At 44.4% G+C, this 27,564-nt stretch overlaps 1 protein-coding gene across 1 annotated transcript in view; it reads right to left on the bottom strand.

Moving 5' to 3' along the window:
- LOC133628568 (zinc finger SWIM domain-containing protein 6-like) overlaps positions 1–27,564 on the bottom strand; it is a 161,515-nt gene that overhangs the window by 77,252 nt on the left and 56,699 nt on the right. Inside the window, exons 2-4 of the mRNA XM_062016937.1 lie at positions 13,945–14,301; positions 5,021–5,169; positions 4,369–4,519 (exon numbers count right to left, since the gene is read on the bottom strand). Of these exons, the coding sequence (XP_061872921.1) occupies positions 4,369–4,519; positions 5,021–5,169; positions 13,945–14,301 (657 nt within the window). The remainder of the gene's footprint in view (positions 1–4,368; positions 4,520–5,020; positions 5,170–13,944; positions 14,302–27,564) is intronic.

Here is a 27,564-nt window from a genome sequence, read left to right as displayed (position 1 = left end):
CTAACTGTTCACTCCCCAGGCAGCTATGTTCAACTGTTGGGAGTTAATAGCTGTGGTTACAGCTTTTGAGAAATGACCTGATGTTCCATTAAACATCATCTCTGATTCCCTCTATGTCGTCGATGCCGTCACTCGATTAGAGAGAGCGTTGTTGAAAGAAATCTCTAATCAGAATCTGTATAACTTATTTGTATGGCTCTGGCATCAGATAAATGAACATCAAACTGCTTATTATATTGGACATATTTGAAGCCATTTGGGCTTAAAAGATGGGTAATCAGTTGGCAATGAAGTTGTTGACAAGATAGTGGCAGCTCCATTAATGATACCTATGAGACCAATAACTGACAAATTTTCTCAAGCCTGCAGATCGCACAACTTTTTTCACCATGGTATGAAAATGCTGGCAAAGCAATTTGACCTAACCATATCGGACATTCAGAGTATCGTTTCCACATGCCCTGCATGCCAGAATCAAATTGATCTAGGTATAGGAGTTAATCCAGGGGCCTGACACCATTAGGAATATGGCAGTCTGATGTCACAGTCTATGCTCCCTTTGGACGCTTTAAACAAATAAATGTAACCATTGATACCTTTTCAGCGATGGTATGGGCCACAGTCTTAATGAGCAAAAGTGCTTGAGATGTTATAAGACATTGGAGAAGATGTTTCGCAGTCCTTGGCGTTCCACAGGAGATAAAAAATGTTAATGGTTCTGGATATATAGCTAGTAGAACAAAAAAGTTTCCGAATCTGTGGGGGTGTCAAACATACTACTGGCATCCCAGGTAACTCTACTGGTCAAGCCATTATTGAACATACGCATCAAACTTCAAAAGGGCTGCTAGAAAAAAAAAATGGAGGAAGAAGGGGTGAGGCTATTCATACTATGAATCATTGAAGAATTGAGACAAACCGGAATGAACCACCGACATTAACACATTTTGCCCAAATGAGTCGGGATCTGGATTTTACTAATAAACGTAAAGTTTGGCATAAGAATCCCGCTTCTGGAGAGTGGCAAGGACCTGCGGATCTATTAACGGGGGAAGAGGTTACGCTTGTGTCGTTACAGATCAAGGTCCATGCTGAATTCCAGAAAAGGGGATCAAGCCATATCAACACAAAGGAATTAATGACTCTAAGAACGATGGAAAAAACAAACCTGAAGAAAAAACAAATTGATCCACCCTCAGTCCATCACCCCATCAAATGTAAAACCTGTAAACTGTGGCGCCATGTATTTTCATAGAATCATAGAATGGTAGGGTTGTAAGGGACCTTTAGAGATCATCTAGTCCAACTCCCCTGCACAAGCAGATTCACCTAGATCAGGTCGCATAGGAACACGTCCAGGTGGGTCTTGAAGACCTCCAAGGAAGGAGACTCCACAACCCCTCTGGGCAGCCTGTTCCACTGCTCTGTCACCCTCACAGCGAAATAGTTTTTCCTTATGTTTAAATGAAACTTTTTGTGTTCCAGCTTCATCCCATTACCCCTTGTCCTGTTGCTAGATACCATCGAAAAAAGGGATGCCTCAATCTCCTGATACCCACCCTTTAGATATTTGTAAATGTTAATAAGATCTCCCCTCAGTCTCCTCTTTTCTAGACTAAACAGCCCCAGTTCCCGCAGTCTTTCCTCGTATGAAAGATGTTCCAATCCCCTGATCATCTTGACGACCCTGCGCTGGACTCTCTCCAGAAGTCTCTGTCCCCCTTGAGCTGAGAAGCCCAGAACTGGACACAGTACTCCAGATGAGGCCTCACCAGGGCAGAGTAGAGGAGGAGGAGAACCTCCCTTGACCTGCTGGCCACCCTCTTCTTGATGCATCCTAGGATGCAATTGGCCTTCTTGGCCACGAGAGCATATTGCTGGCTCATGGTTAGCTTATTATCAATCAGGACTCCCAGGTCTCTCTCTGCAGAGCTGCTCTTCAGCAGTTCAACCCCCAGCCTGTACTGGTGCATAGGGTTGTTCCTTCCCAGATGCAGGACTCTGCACTTGTACTTGTTGAACCTCATGAGGTTTCTCTCTGCCCAACTCTCAAGCCGGTCGAGATCCTGCTGAATGGCAGCTCAGCCTTCTTGGGAATCAGCCAGTCCTCCCAGTTTGGTGTCATCAGCAAACTTGCTGAGGGTACACTCTTTCCCCTCATCCAGGTTGTTGATGAACATGTTGAACAAGACTGGCCCCAGAACTGATCCCTTTGGAACTCTACTGGTCACAGGCCTCCAACTCGACTCTGTGCCATTGATCACCACCCTCTGTGTTCTGTCATTCAGCCAGCTTTTGTTTCAAATTCCTCCAGCAACCTGTATCTTATTAAGGAGAACTGAAGGACTGCCAATGGAAATATGGAAGCAAAAGTGCTATTTTCAACAACTTAATAATGCCTACAGGTAATCATGGTAAGACGAATCTGAAACTGCCATCAGGAAAAAGAAACATCAGTTGAAGCACAAGAGAACTCATCCCTTCTCGCTAGTATGCGTCCCTCCTGGCAACACATATCAGATTTTATTTCTTTTGAATGTAGGGATTTTTGTGTTTTGTTGTTGTTATGCTTTGACATGACATCCTTTTCTGGTAAGGAGGAAGGGGCTATAAAGATGGCTCCTGTAAGAAGTTGCTCAAAATTCTCCCCAGCTCTGAGCCAGACCTACTTCTGGGGCTGAGCCAATTAGATGCCTCCACAATCACTTTTTAAGAAGCAGGAAGAGGAGGCTTCTTCCTAATTTCTTCCTTCTTCTGTCCCTTCTTCTTTTCTGGCTGGTGATGGTGCAAGGAATAGGAAGAGTGAAAGAAACAACCATACTGTAGTGGATCTGGGATGGTAGTGATTTTACACAGCAGCTCTTGCAGTGCTGTGCTTACTGTTGGTATCAATATCATGACTACTGCTCGCACAGCATCAGGGCTGTCCCTCCAGCATTCCTTCCCCCACCTTCACCAATAGCTGTGGGTGGGCATGATCTTGGGAGGGACCACGGCCAGAACAGCTGACCCAGGCTGACCAAGGAGATATTCCATACCATATGACGTCAGCTTAGTAATATAAACTGGGGGAGAGGAGCAGGAAGAGGAGGGAGGCAAGATTCATTTTTGGCCCTCCAAAAGCAACCACTATGCATACTGAAGCCCTGCTTCTCGGGAGGTGGCTGGACATCGCTGCTGATGGGAAGTAGAGAGTAACAGCTTTATCTGCTTTTGTTTTGCTTCTCGTGCGCGCGGCTTTGCTGTTTCTTTATTAAACTGCTTTTATCTCAACCCACGAGACTCTCATCTCTCATTTTCTCCCCTTCCCTGGCTTGCTGAGGAGGTGGGTAACAGAGCGGTGTGGTGGGCACCTGGCATCCAGCCAGGATCAAACTACCACACATGCAGACTCCAAGGTCAGTGATGAAAGAGAGGAGGAGGTGTGCTGGAGCAGAGACTCCCCTGCATTCTACAGAAAGGACTGTTGAAGCAGTAATTTGTTTGCATTTCTGTAAAGATCCCGCATCAGCGGTAGAGACTTATTTTGATAATGACCCCGTATCAGGGGCAGAGACTCATTTTGTTAAGAACCCCGAGCCAGGGGCAGTAACTATGGCTGGAGGAGGCCATGTCCCGTGGGAGGGACCAAATCACTTCACTGCAGACCCCGAGCCAGGGACAGTGATTTTCTTCATTAAAACTATGGCCGGAAGAGGCTGTGTCCCGAGGGAGGGACCCTGTATCACTATGGCCGGAGCAGGCTGTGTCCCGTGGAAGGGACCCAATATTCACAGAAACTGTAACTATGGGGAGGAACCCATGACAAGGCAGCTCATTAAACTTATGCCTAGAAGAGGCCATGTCCCAAAGAAGGGATCCTCTATCTGCAGAAACTGCAACCGTGGCGAAGAACCCATGCCAGAGATATTCACTAAGGACTGCGTCCTATGTGAGGGACCCTGTTTTTGACAGAAGCCACAGCTGCTGGGAAGAACCCACACCAGAGAAGTTTGTACAGGACTGTGTCTCGGGGGAGGGACCCTGTATCAGAGCAGGGGAATAATGCAAGGAGTTGTCCTCATCTGAGAAAAGAGAAGCAGCAGAGACCATCTGTGAGAGACTGACCACATTCCCCATTCCCTGCCCCGCCGAGCCGTTTCCACTTCCTGCTTTATTCTTTTTAGATCCTCAGGTACTTACAATCTGTTGCAATCATACTTGTTTTATACTATGCTTCCTGGTAAGGGAAGTAAACAAGTAAACCTGCAGAAAACTCTAACCTGCTTTACCTAGTACTACAATAAAGTTTTTCTCCATGACAAATATGAAATTGTTTCTTTGTTATACACATGAACACCTAAATAATTTTAAAGTCTATGCATTTACCCAGTTCATCCCAGAGCTGTCTATACTTGTCAGTCATTGCAGTTCCTTGTTGTCTCCAAAGTAACAGACGAGGGTCAGCCATGAACTGTTCAGTTATCAATGTCAACATGCGAGCTCCATTTGAATCTCTCATCTTTAGCATCTCTCGCACCTAGGATATGAGTTTAATACACACTTGAAAAAAAACAAACCACAGTACAGACAATATGCTGCAGTGTTAAACATTCCATCTCTGTTAAGATATATAATTTATATATCTGCTGTGAATTTTTTAAGTAGAAGCCTGCCTTCCCAATTTTAAGAATTTTTCCTTTCAGTATCCCATTGCAACTCTTCAAACATGCTTATTCCATAAGTAATCCGCAGGTGTATTATGCAAGCTACTGCAAGACCATAATTTCTATGGGTTTCTACAACATTTTGGGGGTAAAAAGGAAGAGAATAGCAAAGCTACAGACAGTTGAAATGTTACTTCATATCTTAAACTGATCTCAAGACACACAAGATTATGTTCCACTACATTATTAACTTGCCATCATGTTCCCAAGGCTTTGTCTTGTTTTAGAACAGGACTTTAAGACATGAACAGGTACAGACTGGTCAGGGGAGAAGTGGGAGAGAAAGAAGCGAAGGTTTAGGGTACTCAACATACCTTTGCAAAAAGCAAATTGAGCTGCTTCCCTGATCCATGGTATCCGCCCTGGGAGAGGAAGAGTTTAACTTGTTCTTGTACCTGTTCCTCATCCAAATGCCAGCAGTTTTCATCATCTATGCTAGCACCTGCTGTTGGGTCAGGAGCACCTACAAACAGCAAGATGAGAAATAATTATGTTCTATATAAAGAAGAGAGGTTTGTGGGTCCAGGGGAAAGGAGTACCTAAGAGGTTTTTGGATTAGTGTATTGACCCATTTTAGGTGTCTTGAATTTAATCTAAAGATTCTTTAAAACAAAACTCAATTTTTCCTCAGTAGTCTTAAGCACTCCCTTGAGGGAGGTTCTCCTCCCTCTTTACTCTGCCCTGGTGAGGCCTCATCTGGAGTACTGTGTCCAGTTCTGGGCTCCCAACCACTGGAACAGGCTGCCCAGAGGGGTTGTGGAATATCCTTCTCTGGAGGTTTTCAAACCTGCCTGGACGCATTATTAAGCGACATGATTAAATCAGCAGGGCACATAGCGGAGGCAAGGCTCGTTTATTTGCGGCTGAGCAGTCAATTGAGGCAATCTGGGGGTTCCTGGAGCATGGGGAGTAGAGGAGAAGCGAGGAAATCCACCAGGAGCAGGCAGCTCTCGCGAGGGGGACCGTCTTACCGGGAGGTGGAGCCGCAGCAACTGCGGGGGATTTAAACGATCCCAAGGGAGCGTGAGCTACCAGGACGAACAGTACGGACAAACAGAGCCTGGCGCGGCAGTTCACGCGGCAGTACGGGCAAACAGGGTGTGGTGCAGCCGTTCGCACAGGCAGGGTGAGCAGGGAGTACGGGCAGGAAATGATCTCACAGCTCACATAGAGAGACAGAAGTCAGAGAAGTGCTCCTCCTTCAGGCTAGCAAGATGGTAGGCACTCGCCTGAGGGGTAAAGCTAAGGCTCAGATGGACAACACCCTGGTGAAGATCGATGCATTCACCCAGACAGAGCCAATTAGCACAGATGCTTCAGTCCAGGTGGAGTGCAGGGAGTGTTTAGGATGTTTAGGGAACTATGCTTCTGAGGTAAGTATGTGTCAAGGTGCCCTCAAGTTCAGGAACTGCAGCGCCTGGTGAAAGAGCTGCAGAAAACCATTAGTAAACTGTAGTATAATAGGGGCAAAGGTGGAGATTGACAGAGGCTTCCACAATGAAGTACAAGCCTCCAATGAATCCAATATGCCTTAGACCCTGGTAACAAAAAAAGGAAGGGCTCATCTTCAAAACCCTCCTTCCAGAGTGCCAACTACAAATAAGTATGAGACAATGGCAACAGGGGACTTCAATGAGCAAGCTCCAGAAGGGGAAATCCCAGAAAACAATTCAAAATCAGCTGCTCCACCAGCAACAGGTAATGGGTGACTCATTGCTAAGAGGCAGTGAGAGACCCATCTGTCAACTGGATAAGGACTCTCGAGAGGTATGCTGCCTGCAGGGAGCCAAGATCTGTGAAGTGCCTGAGAGAGTGCCACAGCTCATCAGAGATGCGGGCTACTATCCCTTTACTTCTGTTCCATGTGAATGTGAATGATGTCATAAGGGGAAAAGCAAAATAGAACAAGCTGTCCCCTCTAGCTGGGAAACATGGCAAGACAGGGAATGCAAGGATAAGTGCCCTTCATCTGCACACTGGGCTGAGATACAGAAGGCTGACCACCCTGAGAAAGGGCCAAACTGGAGAGGAACCTCCTGCACTCATCCAGGGAAACCTGTGTGTTTGAGTAAGCCCCTATGCTGCCTCTACACCAATGCACGCAGCCTGGGAAATAAGCAGGAGGAACTGGAGATGTGGGTGTGGAGGCGGGGCTATGACCTCATTGCCGTCACAGAGACTTAGTGGGACAGCTGCCATGACTGGAACACAGCCATGGAGGGCTATGTATTGTTCAGGAAAGACAGACTGACAAGGCATGGAGGTGGAGTTGCTCTCTATGTGAGGGAGCAATTAATGTGTACCGAACTGTGCCTGGTTGGGGATGAGGAGCAGGTAGTGCTTATGGGTAAAAATTAATGGCCGGGGCAAGGCAGGTGATATTGTTGTAGGATTTGCTACAGGCCACCTGATCAGGAGGAGGATGTGGATGAGGCCTTCTAGCAACATCCTCATCAGAAAGCTCAAGCAGTGTGGCTTGGATGAGTGGACAGTGAGGTGGATCGAGAGCTGGCTGAGTGACAGAGTCCAGAGGGTGATGATCAATGGCACGGAATCGAGTTGGAGGCCTGTGGCCAGTGGAGTTCTACAGGGATCGATTCTGGGGCCAGTCTTGTTCAACATCTTCATCAACGACGTGGATGAGGGGACTGAGGGTGCCTTCAGCAAGTTCGCTGATGACACCGAACTGAGAGGACTGGATGATTCCCCAGAAGGCTGTGCTGCCATTCAGCAGGATCTCAACTGGCTTGAGAGTTGGACAGAGAGGAACCTCATGAGGTTCAACAAGGACAAGGGCAGAGTCCTGCATCTGGGAAGGAACAACCCCATGCACCAGTACGGGCTGGGAATTTACCTACTGGAGAGCAGCTCTGCAGAGAGATATGTGGGAGTCCTGGTTGACAAAAAAGTGAACATGAGCCTGCAATGTGCCCTCATGGCCATGAAGGCCAATGGCATCCTGGGATACATCAAGAAGAGTGTGGCCAGCAGGTCGAGGGAGGTTCTTCTCCCCCTCTACTCTGTCCTGGTGAGACCTCATCTGTAGTACTGTGTCCAGTTCTGGGTTCTTCAGATCAAGAGGGACAGAAAACTTCTGGAGAGAGTCCAGTGCAGGGCAACCAGGATGATCAGGGGACTGGAACATCTTTCATACAAGGAAAGGCTGCAGGAACTGGGGCTATTTAGTCTAGAGAAGAGAATACTGAGGGAGGATCTCATTAATATTTACAAGTATATAAATGGTGGATGTCAGGAGATTGGGGCATCCTTTTTTTCTATTGTATCTACCAACAGGACAAGGGGTAATGGGATGAAGCTGGAACACAAAAAGTTCCACTTAAACATAAGAAAAAACTATTTTACTGTGAGGATGATTGTAGTGGTTTTGCCTGGGACAGGTGTTTTGGTAGCAGGGAGGCTACAGGGGCAGCTTCTTCAAACGAAGCCAGAAGATTCGCCTGTCCTTGACAGGGTTCGGGCCAGTCGATTCTAAGCTGGACCTTGCACCTGACCCATTCCTAGGCAATTAGTGATGGAGGTAACGCCTCTGTGAATAACATATTCGAGGAGAAGAAATTGTTGCACAGTTGTTAAACTCCAGCAGCAACAGGGAGTGAGAATGTGAAAACATCTCCGCAGACACCAAGGTCAGTGGAGAAGGAGGGGGAGGAAGGTGCTTAGGCACTGAAAAGTCTCCCCTGTGATATGTGGTGAGGACCATGGTAAAGCAGGTTGATGCTAATTGCCGAGTCATCTCTCCATCCTTATCTCAAGTCACAAGCTGTTTGTTATATTTCTCTCTCTCTCCTGTCCAGTATAGGAGGGGGGAGTGATTTTATGACTTGATGGACATTGGGCTAAACCACCACAGTGATGGAGCACTGGAACAGGCTGCCCAGGGAGGTTGTAGAGTCTCTTTCCTTGGAGATCTTCAAGACCCGCCTGGACGCGTTCCTGTGCGACCTGGTCTAGGTGGACCTGCTTTAGCAGTGGGGTTGGACTAGATGATCTGTAAAGGTCCCTTCCAACCTCTACCATTCTATGATCTTCAAATGAAACCATGCCAAATAACTCGGCCATACTGTTTTTTTTAAATACTGGTTTTTATTGTTTTCATAAATATCTTATGAATGTAAGTCTACAAATGAATAACAGGTTAAGTTTTATTAAATGTCATCCCATGGTAGCATTAAGGAGAAGATATAAAACAATGATTACAAATAAAAAGCATGAGCACTATGCAAAGACTGAATGGTCCCAGTAGCTAGTATGGGGCCGTATTTTTGCTTTGTGCTGAAAACAGTGTTGATAATGCAGGGATGTTTTAGTTATTGCTGAGCAGTGCTTACACAGTGTCAAGGCCTTTTCTGCTTCTCACCCTGCCCTGCCAGTGAGTAGGCTGGGGGTGCACAAGAAGCTGGGAGGGGACACAACTGGGACAGCTCACCCCAGCTGACCAAAGGAATATTCCATACCATATGACATCATGCTCAATATACAAAGCTGAGAGAAAAAGAAGGAAGGGGGTGATGTGAGTCTGTGATGGCGTTTGTCTCTTCAAGTAACCGTTACGCATGATGGAGCCCTGCTTTCCTGGAGACGGCTGAACACCTGCCTGCCCCTGGGAAGCAGTGAATTAATTCCTTGTTTTTCTTTGTTTACATGTGCAGCTTAAGCTTTACATATTGAACTGTTTTTATTTCAACACGAGTTTTCTTCACTTTTACCTTTCAATTCTCTCCCACATATCATCAGGGGGATAGTGAATGAGTGGCTGCATTGAGCTTGGTTGCTAGTAGTGGTTAAACCACAACAGGCTATGTTAAGTTGCAGAGAAAAAATAATAAACTCCCAACAAATTTTTAACTTTCAAAATATTCTTTCCCTTCCATCTGCACAGACAACAAAATGCATAAACTTACTTGCTGACTATATCTAATGTCTCCTGATAAAATCCAGGTTTCACAAATGTGATGTGTGGCAGACAAAAGAACTTTAATGTATCTGCAAAAACCTTTTCTACAAATCTGAATTTAATATTTTTTTCCTATTATTTTGCAGGTATCAGTCTTTTGTTTCATTTTACATCATACTACTTATTTACCTCTACTTTGGTTTCTGAAATTTCTCTAGCTTTTACTAGCCTTGTTGTTACTTTTTTCTAAAATCCAGTTTACTAAACGACTCTCATGCTAAGCATTGGAAGACTTTACTTTTTCTCCTTCTTCAAAGGAAACCTACCTGCCATTTCCTATATTATTCTCTTGCAACTAGTTTCTCAATCATTTTTTTTTAGCTTAAACAGGGCCATATGAAAGATTCCATCTTTTAAAAATAAAAATAATTTATCTTCTTTAACATTAAATGTTCCCTTTTCTAGTACACTGGCAATACATTGTACTCTTGTTTTTCAGCTCTATCCTACAATTTCCCACTAAAAATCCCATCATTTCAGCTAAATACACCAGGCTCAGATTAACAGACATTCATCGGTATCTCTGAATTGCCCTTTGGAACTTAGATATTTTTATATATAAATATATATATATTCTAAAGCTTTCTTTTAAAGAAAATACGAAACTTTTGATAGATGTTTTCTTCTCAAATGTATCTAGATTTGCCTGGAAAAATAAAGAACTACTCAGGCATCTCTAGTTCTAAGAAGACAAATGTACACAAACTTCTTTCTCCCAGTTCTTCCCTGTTAAATTTGAGTTCACCTGTGTGTAGTTTTCTATCCAGAGAATGGGAGAAAGTATGGAGACATCCATATGGTTTTCTAAAAAGAAAGATAACAGCAATAGCACTAAATACTCCTGCAGGGGGGTTGGACTAGATGATTTCTAAAGGTCCCTTCCAACTCCTATCATTCTGTGATTCTGTGATTCTGTGAAAAGAAACAGTACACTTTATAAGGAAAAAATTAAATAGGGTTGCTAGGCTGTCTTTATACCAGTAAAAGGCACTACCTTTTTCAATATACACATAATGACAAATCAATGCTAATATGAGGTTAATATATAAACAGATCCTCCCTTCAATCTTGCAGTTACTTTTCTATTTCCACTCATTAGAAACTTAATTAGCTCTTGCAAACAATTTAAGTGAATAGTTTAATATCTAAGACAAAACAGATAAAAAGCTGACAATAATCTGCTCATAATCTGTCATCCTGACTATTCTCTTCCCAGCCTTACATACCTGCCAGCTTCCTCTATTATGAGAGTGCAAAAGTTAACACAGGAGAAAAAAGCCTGAGCTAAGCGGGATCCAAATCTACATCCAGCTTTTTGAATCAGCATCCCCGAATTGAAACCCAATTTGAAGTCAACAATTGTGCAGCACAGATTTCAGAGTATCAGTACAAATACGTACTATTGTCTTCCATACAGAAGATATGACCCCTACAGATTAGACAGATCTCCAGTTTTGAAAACATCAGGAACATGTACAGCTGTAGTAGTCACATGAGAAAATCAGAAAACAACTAATCTTCTCAAATTTAAGAGGTGCTTTTGTGCCTTAAAAACATGCAAACCTCTCTTGTGATTGCCATCAAGTGAAAATTATCATGGCAAATACAGAGAGGATTTCCAATAAATCACTGGGCTCCTCTGAGAAAGTTAGTGAATAGACAACACATTCCTGTGCATCTAACAGCATCCCTTATTTATTTCCAGCAATGAGGCTCAGCCATTAAGCAAATAAGGATATTGTATCACTTGTATCCATTGAAGAACTCAAAAGGATTTGTCATTTCAAAACCCATGTCATCAATAGTAAGTCACTTCCCCTTGTAACCTACTTCGTAAGGAAAGTGGACAAAGTCAGTTACTGAATGCTGCATAAGACAGAATTTTGAGCAAATAAACAATTATCCATTTTATCTTCCATGAAAATAAAGCATTGCAGAGTTATTCCATCTCCCTAGCCAGCTCATAAACTATTGAAAAAAATGCTGTGGTCAGCAGTCCTCAAAGCCCCAGCTCACAGAATCAAAGAATCTCAAGGGTTGGAAGGGACCTCAAAAGATCATCCAGTCCGATCCCCCCTGCCAGAGCAGGACCTCCTAGAGTAGGTCACACAGGAACTCATTCTTATATAGCAATAAGTAGTATTTAAGAGCTGATTTATTTTGTCTATGGCTAGTAATATGAAAACCAGAACTAGTACAATTATCACAAGAGGAAAAAAAAATAGAAGTTTTATATAAAACAGCTCTGGACAGAGAGAATGGTTATATATATTCAGCTGCCTATGCTATCAGAACCAGGGGTAGATTTCTTCTGGTTAGCTTTTTTTTATTTCTAATTTAAAGAATTTGATTAAAAGACAAAATAACAAAATTACAGTATGAATCCCAGAAGAATGCTCAGTTGCTATGTGGTCAGAGGAACTAAATTCTTCCTTAAAAGAATTCTGGATTCAGAACAGGGTTTCATTGTAATCTGAGAAGAGAATCAAGAGACTATAGATCCTCTTTTTTTAACCTAGCTTTTTATAGCAGTTTATTTTCTTGTGCTGCCTGAATTTTCACAGAATCACAGAATGGTAGGGGTTGGAAGGGACCTTTACAGATCATCTAGTCCAACCCCACTGCTAAAGCAGGTCCACCTAGATCAGGTCGCACAGGAATGCATCCAGGTGGGTCTTGAAGACCTCCAAGGAAGGAGACTCCACAACCTCCCTGGGCAGCCTGTTCCAGTGCTCCATCACTCTCACAGTAAAATGTTTTTTTCTTATGTTTAAATGGGACTTTTTGTGTTCCAGCTTCATCCCATTACCCCTTGTCCTGTTGCTAGATACAATAGAAAAAAGGGATGCCCCAACCTCCTGACATTCACCATTTAGATATTTGTAAATATTAATGAGATCCCTCCTCAGTCTTCTCTAGACTAAGTAGCCCCAGTTCCCACAGCCTTTCCTCATAAGGAAGATGTTCCAGTCCCCTGATCATCTCGGTGGCTCTGTGCTGAACTCTCTCCAGAAGTTCTCGGTCCTTCTTGAGCTAAGGAGCCCAGAACTGGACACAGTACTCCAGATGAGGCCTCACCAGGGCAGAGTAGAGGGGGAGGAGAATCTCCCTCGACCTGCTGGCCACACTCTTCTTGATGCATCCCAGGATGCCATTGGCCATCTTGGCCATGAGGGCACATTGCTACATCAGTTTTTGTATTTTATTAAGAAATATACACAGTCAACAAAGACATACTGCAATTTCATTTACTAGGAAAACAACAACAGGTAAAAGCCAAACATTTTAGTCTTGTGTATATTTTTTAAACTACCCTACTCAAACTTATTGTGAAATTTCATAATTGAGCAACAACTTCTTTTTTTGTTTCCTATTCCTATACAACCATTAGATCTCTCTCTAAAAATACTTTCATTACTAGTGAGTAAAGGGATTTTGATGATAAGGAAATAGCTGACCAAGTTCAACATGTCTGTGATTACTATAATTATAGATAATATTGATGAAGTTTAAGTACTCTCTGCAATACCCTTTCTGTCATTTCTCCTCTTACATTAGCCATAATATAGCCATTATAGCCATCATACATCCTTCCCTTTCCACCCTTGTCTTCCTCTTTTCTAATCACCCTTTGAGTATTTTAGTTTTCCCTGCAACACTTGCATACTCACCTTCCCCTTAACTCCTTATGTTCCGGCTAGTACCAACTCTCACATGATATGTGCCTTCAGCTTAAAACATCTGAACATCTTGCTCTATTGCTTAATATCCTGCATCTGCTTTAGCTTTCACTGCCACCAGGCAACTCTGCAAACCATCTTCTCATTATATCCCACGACAGCTAGAGCAATAACAACTGGAGCAATCGTCTTGCCTCTAGCCACATCCCTATAGCCCTCAAAGCCAAAAAGTAGCACTGCTCCTAAAATTCACCTTCTTGCAGCATCACCTGCAAGGGTCACCAGATCCTAAGGAAAGAGGCTTGGCTGCAGATGAGCCCTGATATCAAAAAGGCTCCATTTTTTGTTCTACCAACTCTATACATAACAAACATGTTTTTTCTCTTTTCAGAAAAGTATTGCATCCTAAACACTGTAAAGCAAAAATTCAATAACAGAAACCTCTTTAAAAAACACTGTAAAATCACAAAATAATTCAGGTTGGAAGAAACCTAAGGAGGTCATGCTCCTGAAAGCGAAAAAACGAAAAAGCTCCAAAGAAAAGAGGGAATGAAACAAAAGGAAGAACAAGTATCAAACTTACCATGGACTTGATTGATTTCTGAATTCCGAGAAAGAATTTCATCAGCTAATTTTTGAGCAGTTGGCAAAACTTCTGTATGGTGCACTGTGATCAAATACTGTACAAATTTTTGCAGTTGCTCTCTGTTCATTTGAAACAGTGTCTCTGAAATGGGAAGATGCAATTTGACCTGATCTGGCTTGCGGATCCGATATAAAGAGAGTGCCACAACATGGGCACAATAAAATATGTCCTTGTTTCCACAGCTACAGGTCACTGAGGTAATCTTGCAGCGATCAAAGCTGATAGCTACATTGCAAACAGTTTCTGGCTCCGATTGCATTGCAGGCTCTGTCACTGTGCCACTTAAATGGAAACCTGTAAAGGGAAAAAACAAAGAGCTTACATTATTAAATAAAATACTATCTCTCATTATTATTGAGCTTTCATTAATCAAGTAAAAGTGTTAATCTATTTCTGAGAAATGATATCTTAAAGAACTTGCCTTAATTACAAATATGATGAACCCTTTCTTTTATATACAGTTGTCATGGTTTGACATGAAAGCCTTTTCTGGTAAGGGAGAAGGGGCTGTAAAGGCTCCTGTAAGAAGTTGCTCAAAACTCTCCCCAGCTCTGAGCCAGACCCACTTCTGGGGCTGAGCCAATTAGATGCCTCCACGATCACTTTTTAAGAAGCTGGAAGACAAGGCTTCTTCCTCCTTCTTCTTCCTGTTTCTTCCTTCTTCTGTCCCTTCTTTTCTGGACAGTGGTGGTGCAAGGAGTAGGAAGAGAGCAAAACAACCATGAGGACTCCAAGGTCACTGATGAAAGAGAGGAGGAGTGCTGGAGCAGAGACTCCCCTGCATTCTACAGAGAGGACTGGTGAAGCTGAGATTTATTTTCATTTCTTTAAAGACCCCACATCAGTGGTAGAGACTGTCATGGTTTAGGCCCATCAAGGAACAAAAGACCAGGACTAGCCTCAAGTACCAAAGAGGCTGAGATTTGCCAAAGGGCAGGGAGAGCTTACTTGCCGCTTAAGGTTCAGGACAAAACAGACAAGGCTACTCGGCTTGGGGAAGAAAACAGAAAGTAATTTAATGCAACATCAACTAAACCATAACCTTAAAACCCCAAAACATAACCAAAATAAAACAACACAGAGTAGTACAACAATGAAGAATCCGACCAGCCCTTTAAGAACATCTTATTCCCACATCCCCCCTCTTCCCGGGCTCAGAGTCCTGATCCCGGTGTTTTCACCTCCCCCCCCCCGAATGGCTCGGGGGGGGCAAGGAGTGGGGGTTTCAGTCTGTCTATTCCTGATAGCTTCTGCCGTTTGTCCCTCCTCAGGACAGGTGGGCTCCGCACCCATTCTCCCTGAAAGTCCGTGGGGTACCTCACACACACGGCAGCCCTGCACGGGCTGCTCCGATGCGCATATATCCCAAAGGCTACAGCTCCTCTCTTCCTCTTGTATGTGTCTGCTCTGCGGTGCACAGGCTCTCCAGCACGGCCTGTGCCATGGTCATCTCCCCACACAGACCCTCGCCCGTCCGGGCTCACTCACAGGGAGCTGCTGGTAACTCTCAGTCCTGCCATGGCCCTCCATGGTTTGCAGGGGTACAGCCTGCATTCTCGACACAACTTGCAGAGGGGTCTCTGGTCTAGTGCTTCTCCTTCTTTCCTCCTTCTCTGACTTTAGGGTCTGCGTGGTCGCCTCCATTTTGTATCACTCTTACACCTCCTAACAGCACTTCAAATTCCCGTCCCTAAATAGTGATCGCAGAGGCACCAGATTGGCCCAGCCGGGCCGGAGGTGGGTGTGAACCCAGGAGCCGGGGGAGAGTCCAAAAACTTTTTACCGGGTCTTCACTGCAACCCGCTCACCCTGTTACCAAGAAAAGGCTGCTTCTTGCTAAACCATGACAGAGACTCATTTTGATAATGACCCTGGACCAGGGGCAGCGATTCACTTCATTAAAGGCCACGTGCCAGGGACAGTGACTATGGCCAGAGGAGATCATGTCCCATGGGAGGGATCCAATCACTTCACTACAGACACCAAGACAGGGCAAGTGATTTTCTTCATTAAAACTATGGCCGGAAGAGGCCGTCTCCTGAGGGAGGGACCCTTTATCACTATGTCCGGAGAAGGCTGTGTCCCGTGGAAGGGACTCCATGTTCACAGCTGTAACTGTGGGGAGAAACAACAAGAAGGAGTGTGCTGCTGGAGCTCGTACTAAGGAATAAAGAGGGCCTGGTTGGGAATGTGAAGGTTGGAGGCAACCTCGGCTGCAGTGACCATGAGATGGTAGGGTTCAAGATCCTGTGGGGAAGAGGCAGAACACAAAGCAGGACCATGACACTGGATTTCAGGCGAGACGACTTTGGCCTCTTCAAAGATCTACTTGGACGGATCTCATAGGATATGATTCTAGAAGATAGAAGTGCCAATGAGAGCTGGTCAATCTTCAAGCATCACTTCCTATAAGCCCAGGATCAGTGTGTCCCAATGCGCAAGAAAGGAGGAAAAGGAGGTAGGAGGCCTCCATGGATGAGCAAGGATCTGCTGGGACAACTCAGGCAACTAGGGTTGCAGTGACCATCTGTGAGAGACTGACCACATCCCCCATTCCATGCTCCCTGAGCCATTGTGCGGAGAGGAAGTAGAGATATCAGGAGCAGTGAGTTGGGCCCGGGAAGAAAGGTGGGATGGGGAAGGGAGATCTTAAAGTGCTGGTTGTAATTTTCTCATCATCCTACTGCCTTTGTGGTTTTCATAGAATCATAGAATGATAGGGTTGGAAGGGACCTTTAGAGATCTTCTAGTCAAACCCCCTTGCACAAGCAGGTCCACCTAGATCAGGTTGCATAGGAACATGTCCAGGTGGGTCTTGAAGACCTCCAAGGAAGGAGACTCCACAACCCCTCTGAGCAGCCTGTTCCTGTGCTCCATCATCCTCGTAGTAAAATAGTTTTTTCTTATATTTAAAAGGAACTTTTTGTGTTCCAGATTCATCCCATTACACTCGGTCCCGTTGCTAGATACAATAACCTCCTGACACCCACCCTTTAGATATTTGTAAATATTAATCCCCCTTCAATCTTCTCTTTTCTAGACTAAACAGCCCCAGTTCCCACAGTCTTTCCTCGTATGAAAGATGTTCCAATCCCCTGATCATCTTGACGACCCTGCGCTGGACTCTCTCCAGAAGTCTCTGTCCCCCTTGAGCTGAGAAGCCCAGAACTGGACACAGTACTCCAGATGAGGCCTCACCAGGGCAGAGTAGAGGGGGAGAAGAACCTCCCTTAACCTGCTGACTACACTCTTCGTGATGCATCCCAGGATGGTATTGTCCTTCTTGGCCACGAGTGCAAATTACTGGTTCATATTTAGCTTATTACCAATCAGGACTCCCAGGTCTCTCTCTGCAGAGCTGCTCTTCAGTAGGTCTATCCCCAGCCTGTACTGGTGCATGGGGTTGTTCCTTACCAGATGCAGGACTCTGCACTTGTCCTTGTTGAACCTCATGAGGTTCCTCTCTGCTCAACTCTCAAGCTAGTTGAGATCCTGCTGAATGGCAGCACAGCCTTCTGGGGAATCAACCAGTCCTCCCAGTTTGGTGTCATCAGTGAACTTGCTGAGGGTACCCTCAGTCCCCTCATCCACGTTGTTGATGACGATGTTGAACAAGACTGGCCCCAGAATCGATCCCTGTGGAACTCCACTGGCCACAGGCCTCCAACTCGACTCTGTGCCATTTATCACCACCCTCTATGTTCTGTCATTCAGACAGCTCTCGATCCACCTCATTGTCCATTCATCCAAGCCACACTGCTTGAGCTTTCAGGTGAGGATGTTTTAGGAGATAGTGTCAAAAGCCTCGCTGAAGTCATGGTAGATGACATCTGCTGGTCTCCCCTGATCTAGCCAGCCAGTTATGTCCTCATAGAAGGCTATCAGATTAGTCAAACAGGATTTCCCCTTGGTGAATCCATATTGACTCCTCCTGATAACCATCTTTTCCTTTGTGTGTTTATTGACAACATTCAGGATGAGTTGTAGGCTCTAGCAAAATGGGAGGAAAGTGATAACCAAGGACCTTCTGGATTGAGAAAGGGGCAGGGAGAACGCACAGCCAATTATGGATCAGGGTAAAACAGACTCTAGTACTCGACATAGAGAGGAAAGTAGGAAAGTTTCTTCTACTACCTACAAGAAAAAGAACAGAACATAAAGCAAAAAGAGAGCAGGATGATGATAAAAATATAAGCAACACTTTAGGATATCCCTTCCCCATCCCTCCTTTCTTCCTGAGCTCAGCTCACTGCTCCGCATATCTCTACCTCCTCCCCCCTCAAAAGCACAGGGTGGGGGGGTAGGGAATGGAGGATGTGGTCAGTCTCTCACAGATGGTCTCTGCCTCTTCTCTCTTCTCAGAGGAGGACGCCTCCTCGCATTCTTCCCCTGCTCCAATATGGGGTCCCTCCCATGGGACACAGTCCTTAATGAACTTCTCTGGCGTGAGTTCTTCCCAACAGCCATGGCTTTGGCAAACAGAGTCCCTCTCGTGGGACAAGCCTCTTCTGGTCATAGTCACTATCCCTGGTGCAGGTCTTTTACAAAGTCAAATAAATCTCTGTTTCATCACTCCTGTCTCCACAGGATACAGACAGTCTCTGCTCCAGCACACCTCTTCCTCCTCCTCTCTTCCCTTGCTGGCAGAGACCTTTTTGAAACCAACTCAGGTGTATTATGGGAGTCTGATGGGAGTCTGAGTGGGGAAAGAGAGTGGATGAAACAATAGTAGAGAATTTTGATTTACAGCAGGGGGATCCACGGCGATTTGCCACAGTCAACATGATGTTGGGCAAAGGACGGTTTGTTGACCCCCAAGCACAAGCTCAAGTACACAAGGCTATTTTGCAACAAACATACACATTGGCCCGTCAGGCGTTTAAGACCGTCCCTGACATGGGAGTGCCAGTTTCCACATATACAACCATTATGCAAAAGCCTGATGAACATTTTATGACTTTTTTAGACCACTTGAGAGCAGCATTGGATCGGGTACCAAGCATGTCGGCCGAGGTTAAAATTGCAATAGGACTGCAGTTGGCAGTAACTAATGCTAACCCTGACTGTAAGAGGATTTAGAAACTCTCCCATGGACTGAGACATAAGTTGACATACTTATGAGTAGGGTCATCAGAAGAGAAGGCAACACATCTCGCTAAAGCCATGGCAATGGCATTTAAACCAGAAAGGTACAGCAAGGAAGAGGAGATCAGGGACCAAAGTGTTCTAATTGTAGAAAAAAAGAGGACATTTGAAAAAACAATATTGATTTAGGCCAGTGATCTGGAAAAATAGCTCAACATCAGGGTTCAGTGGCAATTGCAATAGATGTGGAAAATTTGAACATAGAACCACTGAATGCCACATGAGTGGCCAAAGATGGCACACCTTTGGGAAATGGATTAACGAGCGCGAGGAGGGGGAGCACAATGACACAAAAATGCCCTTCAACATCAGTGGCTCCCTGGATCGCCTGAGCTCAGCCACTGCAGGAAGTGCAGGAGTGGATGTGGAAACTGCAATAGACATAACCATCAACGATAGAGATGTTACAATAATTTCATCCATTGCAAATAGACCCTTGAGCCATAGTCTGAGTGCCTTGCTAATAGGACGATCCTTGGCCTCTTGCCAAGGCATTTTTGTGCTTCCTGGTGTAATTGATGCTGATTATCAGGGAAATATTGGAATTATTGTTAAACTTTGGCAGCCACCAGTTGCTATAACAAGAGGGACTAGAATAGCACAATTAATTCCTTTTATGGCTAACATTCCACATCCAGGTATTCGAGAGCATCGGGATGAAGGTTTTGGGTTCACAGGTATACCTGAAGTAAGGCTTACGACACCACTTTCGCAAGCAAAGCCCACTTGAACGATCGTGTTCTAACACTCAAGCGGTAAACAAATGATTAGTCATAATGTGCTGTTTGATACAGGGGCTGATGTAACCATTGTTCCATTATCCTTTTGGCCCAAAAATTGGCCCTTAAAGAATTTAGGAACCCCCATCATTGGGGTAGGAGGTATGCAAATGACAAGAATTATCAAAGATCTAATTACAGTCTGGATACAAGGAGAAGATAGTAGTAATGTACAGGTTCGCTCGTATGTGATGAATACCTCAGTCTGGCTCTTAGGCAGAGATGCTTTAAGCCAAATGGGCTATCACCTATCGAATGAGAAGTTTTAGCAGCGGCCATTGATGGGTAACCAATCCTATAGCTAACTTGGCTTACAGATCAACCAGTATGGATTGATCAGTGGCCGCTAAGTAAAGAGAAGCTCGCCTAAATACATGAATTAGTAAAAGAGCAATTAGAAAAGGGGCATATTAAACCATCTACTAGTCCCTGGAACACCCCGATTTTTACTATTCCTAAAAAAATCAGGAAAGTTGTGATTGTTACATGATCTGAGGGCAGTTAATGCAGTGATTGCGGATATGAGTGTCTTGCAGCCAGGATTACCTTCCCCAGCAATAATTCCAAAAGATTGGCCATTATTATTAATCCACCTAAAAGATTGTTTCTTTACGATCCCCTTATACAAGAAAGATAGTGACAAATTTGCTTTTACAGTACCCTCTATTAATAAACAGAAACCAGCAAAATTATATCAATGGGTAGTATTGCCCCAAAGAATGAAAAACTCTCTGACTATTTGTCAAACATATGTCACCTGGGCATTGACACCACTGCGTAAAAAATATCCCTGTGTTTTATTTTACCATTATATGAATGACATTTTAATTGCAGGAAAGGACTTGGATCAATATCAGTTATTAGAAGTGAAACAACAGTTGAGTGTCTCAGGTTTAGTGATTGCACCGGAAAAAATACAAATGCATGCTTCTTGGAAATATCTAGCTAATATTATTACCAATGTGTGTATTTATCCTCAGAAGGTGACAATGAAAACACAAATTGACAATTTAGTAGACGTTCAAAGGCTGATAGGTGACATCCAATGGGTGCGAAGTATATGTTGTATTACAAATGAGGATCTTGCACCACTAATGTCTTTGTTAAAAAGATTAGTAGAGGCTGACAGTGTGCTAAAATTGGCCCAGGAACAAAAACAAGCAATAGACAAAACAGGAGAAAAAATAGTCAATAATTATAGTCATCGATATGATCCAGATTTGTCTATTAATATTGCTATGTTAAATCAGGATCGTAATGTAATGGCAGTTTTGATACAATGGGACTCAAAAGAAAAAAGATCCATTGATGATCTTAGAATGGATATTCTTACCATATAATCTGCAAAAAACAATAACAACTACAATTGAGGCAATTGCAAAAATAATAGTTAAGGCTAGAAAACGTCTGTTAGAAATAGCAGTGATTGAGGCGTATGTTATTTTGATTAATTTAATGGATGAATTTTTGGACTGGGCATTGCAACAGTCTAATGAACTACAATGGGCTTTGTTATCATACCCAGGAACTATAATGAACCATTATCCGGCTCATAAATTGTTTTCAGTTAAATTTATAATGGAAGAAAAACTGATAAGATCAACAACACATGTTAAAGGGTTGACTGTATTCACTGATGCAAGTAAAATGCCAGCTAAGGCGGGAGTAGCCTAGCAGGAGGACGGAAAATGGCAGAACCTGACCATTCACTCCCCAGGTACCTCAATACAACTGCTAGAACTCACAGCCGTGATTACAGCTTTTGAGAAACAGCCGAAAGTTCCATTGAATATCATTTCTGGGATCATCACACAGCCAAGAACACACAGTCCAGGAGGTTCCTACAGATTTTTGAGGACGACTTCCTGTCACCGATAATCGACGAACCAAAGAGGAGTGGTGTGCTGCTGGACCTGGTACTGGCAAATAAGGTGGGCCTGGTTGGGGATGTGAAGGTTGGAGGAAACCTTGGATGAAGTGACCGTGGAATGGTAGAATTCAAGATAATGTGTGGAAGAGGCAGGACACAAAGCAGGACCGTGACACTGGATTTCAGGCGGGCTGCCTTTGGATGGATCTCATGGGATATGATTCTATAAGACAGAAGTGCCAATGGGAGATGGTCAATCTTCAATCATCACTTCCTCTAAGCCAAGGATCAGTGTGTCCCAAGGCGCAAGAAAGGAGGAAAAGGAGGTAGGAGGCCTCCATGGATGAGCAAGGATCTGCTGGGAACTCAGACAGAAAACAGCCATCTATGAGAGGTGGAAACAGGGGCTAGCTTCTTGGGAAGAGTATAGGAACATTGCCAGGGCATGCAGGGGTGCAACTAGGAAGGCTAGAGTCCTTCTAGAATTAAATTTAGCCAGGGATATTAAGGACAGTAATAAGGCATTTTTCAAGTACATCAGCAGCAGAAGGATGGTGAGGGGGAATGTGGGCCCTCTGCTAAATGCTGAGGGTGCCCTGGTGTCTGAGGATGCAGAGATGGCCGAACTGAATGCCTTCTTTGCTTCAGTCTTTACGGCCAATGCCGGCCCTCGGGAAGCTCAGTCCGGCAAGGATAATAGGATGACCAGGACAGCAGAGGACTTGCCCTGAGTGGAAGAGGAAGAGGTTAAAGACTTGTTGGCCAAGCTTCAGTCTCACAAGTCAATGGGACCTGATGGGATGCATCCTAGAGTGCTGAGGGAGCTGGCTGATGTGATTGTTAAGCCTCTCCCCATCATTTTTGAACAATCATGGAGGACAGGCGAGGTGCCTGAGGACTGGAGAAAAGCCAATGTCACGCCAGTCTTCAAAAAGGGCAAGAAGAATGACTCAGGAAACTACAGGCTGATCAGCCTCACCTCCATCCCTGAAAAAGTGATGGAAAAACTCATCCTGAATGTTGTCAATAAACACATGAAGGAAAAGATGGTAATCAGGACGAGTCAATATGGATTCACAAAGGGGAAATCCTGTTTGACCAACCTGATAGCCTTCTATGAGTGCATAACCGGCTGGCTAGAAGAGGGGAGAGCAGCAGATGTCATCTACCTACTCTTCAACAAGGCTTTTGACACTGTCTCCCATAACATCCTCAGCAGAAAGCTCAGGCAGTAAGGCTTGGATGAGTGGACAGTGAGGTGCATCAAGAGCTGGCTGAATGACAGAGCCCAGAGGGTGGTGATCAAGGGCACAGAATTGAGTTGGAGGCCTGTGGCCAGTGGAGTTCAACAGGGATCAGTTCTGGGGCCAGTCTTGTTCAACATCTTCATCAACGACCTGGATGAGGGGACAGAGTGTGCCCTCAGCAAGTTCGCTGATGATACCAAGACTGGCTGATTCACCAGAAGGCTGTGCTGCCATTCAGCGGGATCTTGACCGGCTTGAGAGTTGGGCAGAGAGGAACCTCATGAGGTTCAACAAGGACAAGTGCAGAGTCCTGCATCTGGGAAGAAACAACCCCATGCACCAGTACAGGCTGGGGGTCGACCTGCTGAAGAGCACCTCTGCAGAGAGACACCTGGGAGTCCTGATTGATAATAAGCTAAATAGGAGCCAGCAATGTGCCTTCGCGGCCAAGAAGGCCAATGGCATCCTGGGATGCATCAAGAAGAGTATGGCCAGCACGTCAAGGGAGGTTCTTCTCCCCCTCTATTCTGCCCTGGTGAGGCCAGTAGTACTGTGTCCAGTTCTGGGCTCCTCAGCTGAAGAATGAAAGATAACTTCTGGAGAGAGTCCGGCACAGGGCCACCAAGATGATAAGGGAATGGAACATCTTTTATATGAGGAAAGACTGCAGGAACTGGGGCTGTTTAGTCTAGAGAAGAGGAGATTGAGTGGTGATCTTATTAACATTTTAAAATATCTATAGGGTGAGTGTCAGGAGGTTGGGACATCCCTTTTTTCTACTGTATCTAACAAAAGGACACGGTGTAATGGGATGAAGCTGGAACACAAAAAGTTCCACTTAAATATAAGAAAAAACTATTTCACTGTAATGGTGATGGAGCAGTGGAACAGGCTATCCAGAGGGGATGTGGAGTCTTCTTCCTTGGAGGTCTTCAAGACCCGCCTGGACATGTTCCTATGTGACCTGATCTAGGTGAACCTGCTTCTGCAGAGGGGGTTGGACTAGATGATCTTTAAAGGTCCCTTCAAACTCCTATGATTCTATGACATCTCCAGATGTTGTAAAGTCATGGCCATGGGTAAAAATACTTATGTTCTCTTTATGTACCTTTAATTTTGAAATGTGTTACTAAAGGCTGGCTAGTCCAAAAAGAAAAAGGGGGGAATTGTAAGCACAAATGTGGCTTGCACCAGCCAGCTTGAATAAAGATAGTAGGGACAAGTTAATGCAGCTGGCAAGCTACTTCCAATTATCAGAAACAGGTGCTGCAAGTTAATCAATTGGGCCCTGGGTGATCACATGGGCAGAAGCAGCATATAAGGAAGTAGCTAGCAAAGGAAGGGTGCTTTTGAGTCAACTCTGTTGGTTGTACTTTGTTGCCTGTGTATGTCTCTGCATGTGCATTACTTAGATTCTCTACACCTTTGAATGAATGTTGCTTGCACCGCTACAGCATTTGGTGACCCCAACGTGGTCAGCCAAATTTGTTGGATTAAGAACCCTTAGCAGAAGATTGCCTGGATTCCTGTCTGAAAAGGTAAGTGACCCGATTAAATTGGTATAATGGGAAAGATGATGAGCAAAGAGGAAAACCCTATTGACACCCTCCAACATGTCCTTGCTGAGAAAGGATTCAACTATGAAAGAGAGGCTTTCTTAAGACTTGTAAGATGGGGACAGGAAGTAGGTTTCTTTGTCTCCCCATGGGAAGTATATGAAATGGGACATTGGGAAAATCTAGGAGACATGTTGAATAATGCTATTGGCCTGTGTAAACTAGTATCATCTGTTCTACAACACCTGGAAGCTGAGTGTGCTACAGCCATGGAAGCAGAAAATGCTATACCATCTGTGTTCCCAGTAGATACTAAAAGGTTCTTTGGAGGTGGTGACTTTATGGTGCCATCGGCTCCACCTCTAGAAGAAAATACTAAAGGACTCTTTGGAGGTGATAATGTCATAATACCCTTGGCTCCACCTCTAGAGGAGGAGAGTGTGCATGTGAGCCCCCCCCCCCCCCCCCCCCCAAGAACCCCTGGAGCCGAATGCACCCATTGTTTCTCCTCCCCTTCCCACTCACCCTTCACTATCCTGCCCGGTCCCATCCTGCTGCTACACCTGAAGGAGTACCTGGCAAAGAATGAAAGGTACGCTTTGCCCATGACACTACGGATCTGCTATTGCCCCGGAGCTCATCAACCCCTGAGTGTATTCCTCTTCCATCATCACCCCTAACATCTAGTGAAGGGGAAGATCAACAAAGACAATTGTTAAAGGAAGAATTAATAAGACACGGAGAAGATATGAAACAGACTTTGGCCCATTTGGAGGAACTGATGGAAAAGCCAAAAGCAACAGCTGTTGGAACGGATTAATGAATTAACTAAAGCAGAGATTAAAGTTTAACCCCCCAGGTGCTCAGAGACCCCTGGCCAGATGACTATGATCCAGCTAAGAAATGGAGAGGCCTCATATGTGACGCAGTAATTGAAGGAGAACTTATTCCACCAGCCTTTCCAGTAATAACAGCACATAATAATTGTGCAAAACAACAATGGACACCTTTGGACTGGAAGCTGGTAAGGGAAGGCCAGAAAGCTGTGATGCAATATGGCTTGACCAACCCATATGTTCAAAACTTATTAGATCATATTTTTGCCAGCAGATTAAGGACTCCATTTGACTGCCAGAAGCTAGCAGAAATCTTCCTGAAGCCCACTCAGGTATTATTGTGGGAGTCTGAATGGGAAAAACGAGTTGATCTCACAGTAGTAGAAAATAAGGACTGGCAGCAGGGAGATCTGCGGCGAGTCGTCACAACAAATATGATGTTAGGAAAAGGACCATTTGGTGACCCTCTGGTATAAGCCCGACTTCATGAAGCTATTTTGCAACAAACACAGACACTGGCTCGTCAAGTGTTTAAGATCGTCCCTGACATGGGGATGCCAGTTCCCTCATGCACAACTATTATACAAAAACCCAGTGAACCTTTTATGACCTTTTTAGACTGTCTAAGAGCAGCTCTGGATTGTATACCAAACGTGTCGGCTGAAGTAAAAGCAGAAATGGGATTACACTTAGCAGTTGCTAATGCTAACCATGATTGCAAAAAGATCCTGCAAACTCTCCCGCGGATGGCAACTTTGGTCGACATGATAGAAGCCTGCTCTCCTGTAGGATCGTCAGCACATTTAGTTGAAGCCATGGCAACACCATTGAAATCATTAGTTTGCCAGCACGAAGAAAATCGGAGGCCAAAATGCTGTAACTGAAAAAAAATGGGACGTGAAAAATCAATGTCAGTCCAGACCATTGGTATGGAGAAACAGCTCCATCAGATCATCGGGATCCAATGGCAGATTTAATGGTAATTGTTACAAATGTGGCAAGTTTGGACACAGAGCCACTAAGTGCCGTTCTCAAGTGGCCAGAAGTGTAACGCCTAAGGGAAACGGGTTAACAAGAGAAAAAAGGGCGAGCGCAATGACATAAAAATGCCCTTCAACACCAACGGCTGCCTGGATGGCCTCAGATCAGCCACTGCACGAAGCACAGGAGTGGATGTGGAAACAGCAGTAGATGTAACCATCCACAAGATGGATGTAACAATTATCCAATGCTATTGGACCCCTTGGCTATGGTTTAAGTGCTCTGCTTTTAAGACGGTCATCGGCCTCTCGACAGGGTATTTTTGTGCTCCCCGGTGTTATTGATGCATATTATGAAGGAAACATTGGAATAATGTTTAAAGTTTGGCAGCCACCAGTTTATATACCTAAAGGAACTAAAATAGCTCAATTAGTTCCTTTCAGAGCTAAAGTTCCTTTTGCAGGAAGTCGTAAGTGTCGAGATGGTGGTTTTGGATCCACTGGAGTACCTGAAGTAAGGCTGGCAATGCCACTTTCACAGGGAAAGCCCACTCAGACAGTTGTTTTACAACATCCAAATGGTGAACACATGGTTGGGTACAATACGCTACTGGATACGGGAGCAGACATTACAATTATTCTGTTATCCTATTGACCAAAAAGCTGGCCTTTGGAGAATTTAGAGACCCCTGTTTTCGGAGTAGGAAGAACAAAGATGACAAAAATTAGCAGAGACCTGATTTCGGTATGGATACAGGATGAAGAGAATAGGTGTGTACAAATGAAACCCAATGTAATGAACACTTCAGTTTGGCTTTTAGGTAGAGATGCCTTAAGCCAAATGGGATTTCAGTTGTCAAATGAAAACTTTTAATGGTGGCCATTAATGGGCAACCAATCGTGAAGTTAACCCGGCTTACAGATAAACCAGTTTGGATTGATCAATGGCTGCCAAGCAAAGAAAAGCTTGCCCAGATTCATGAATTAGTACATGAACAATTAGAGAAAGGTCATATTAAGCCATCCACTAGTCCATGGAATACACCAATTTTCACTATCCCTAAAAAAATAAAAGAAATAGAGGCTGTTACACAATTTAAGAGCTGTTAATGCAGTGATGCAGGGTATGGGTGCTTTACAGCAG

This window comes from Colius striatus, chromosome W, assembly GCF_028858725.1.
Source record: "Colius striatus isolate bColStr4 chromosome W, bColStr4.1.hap1, whole genome shotgun sequence".
Lineage (NCBI taxonomy): Eukaryota > Metazoa > Chordata > Aves > Coliiformes > Coliidae > Colius > Colius striatus.
The sequence above is the reverse complement of the archived record's forward strand: the minus strand, read 5'-3'. Positions and strand labels throughout refer to the sequence as shown.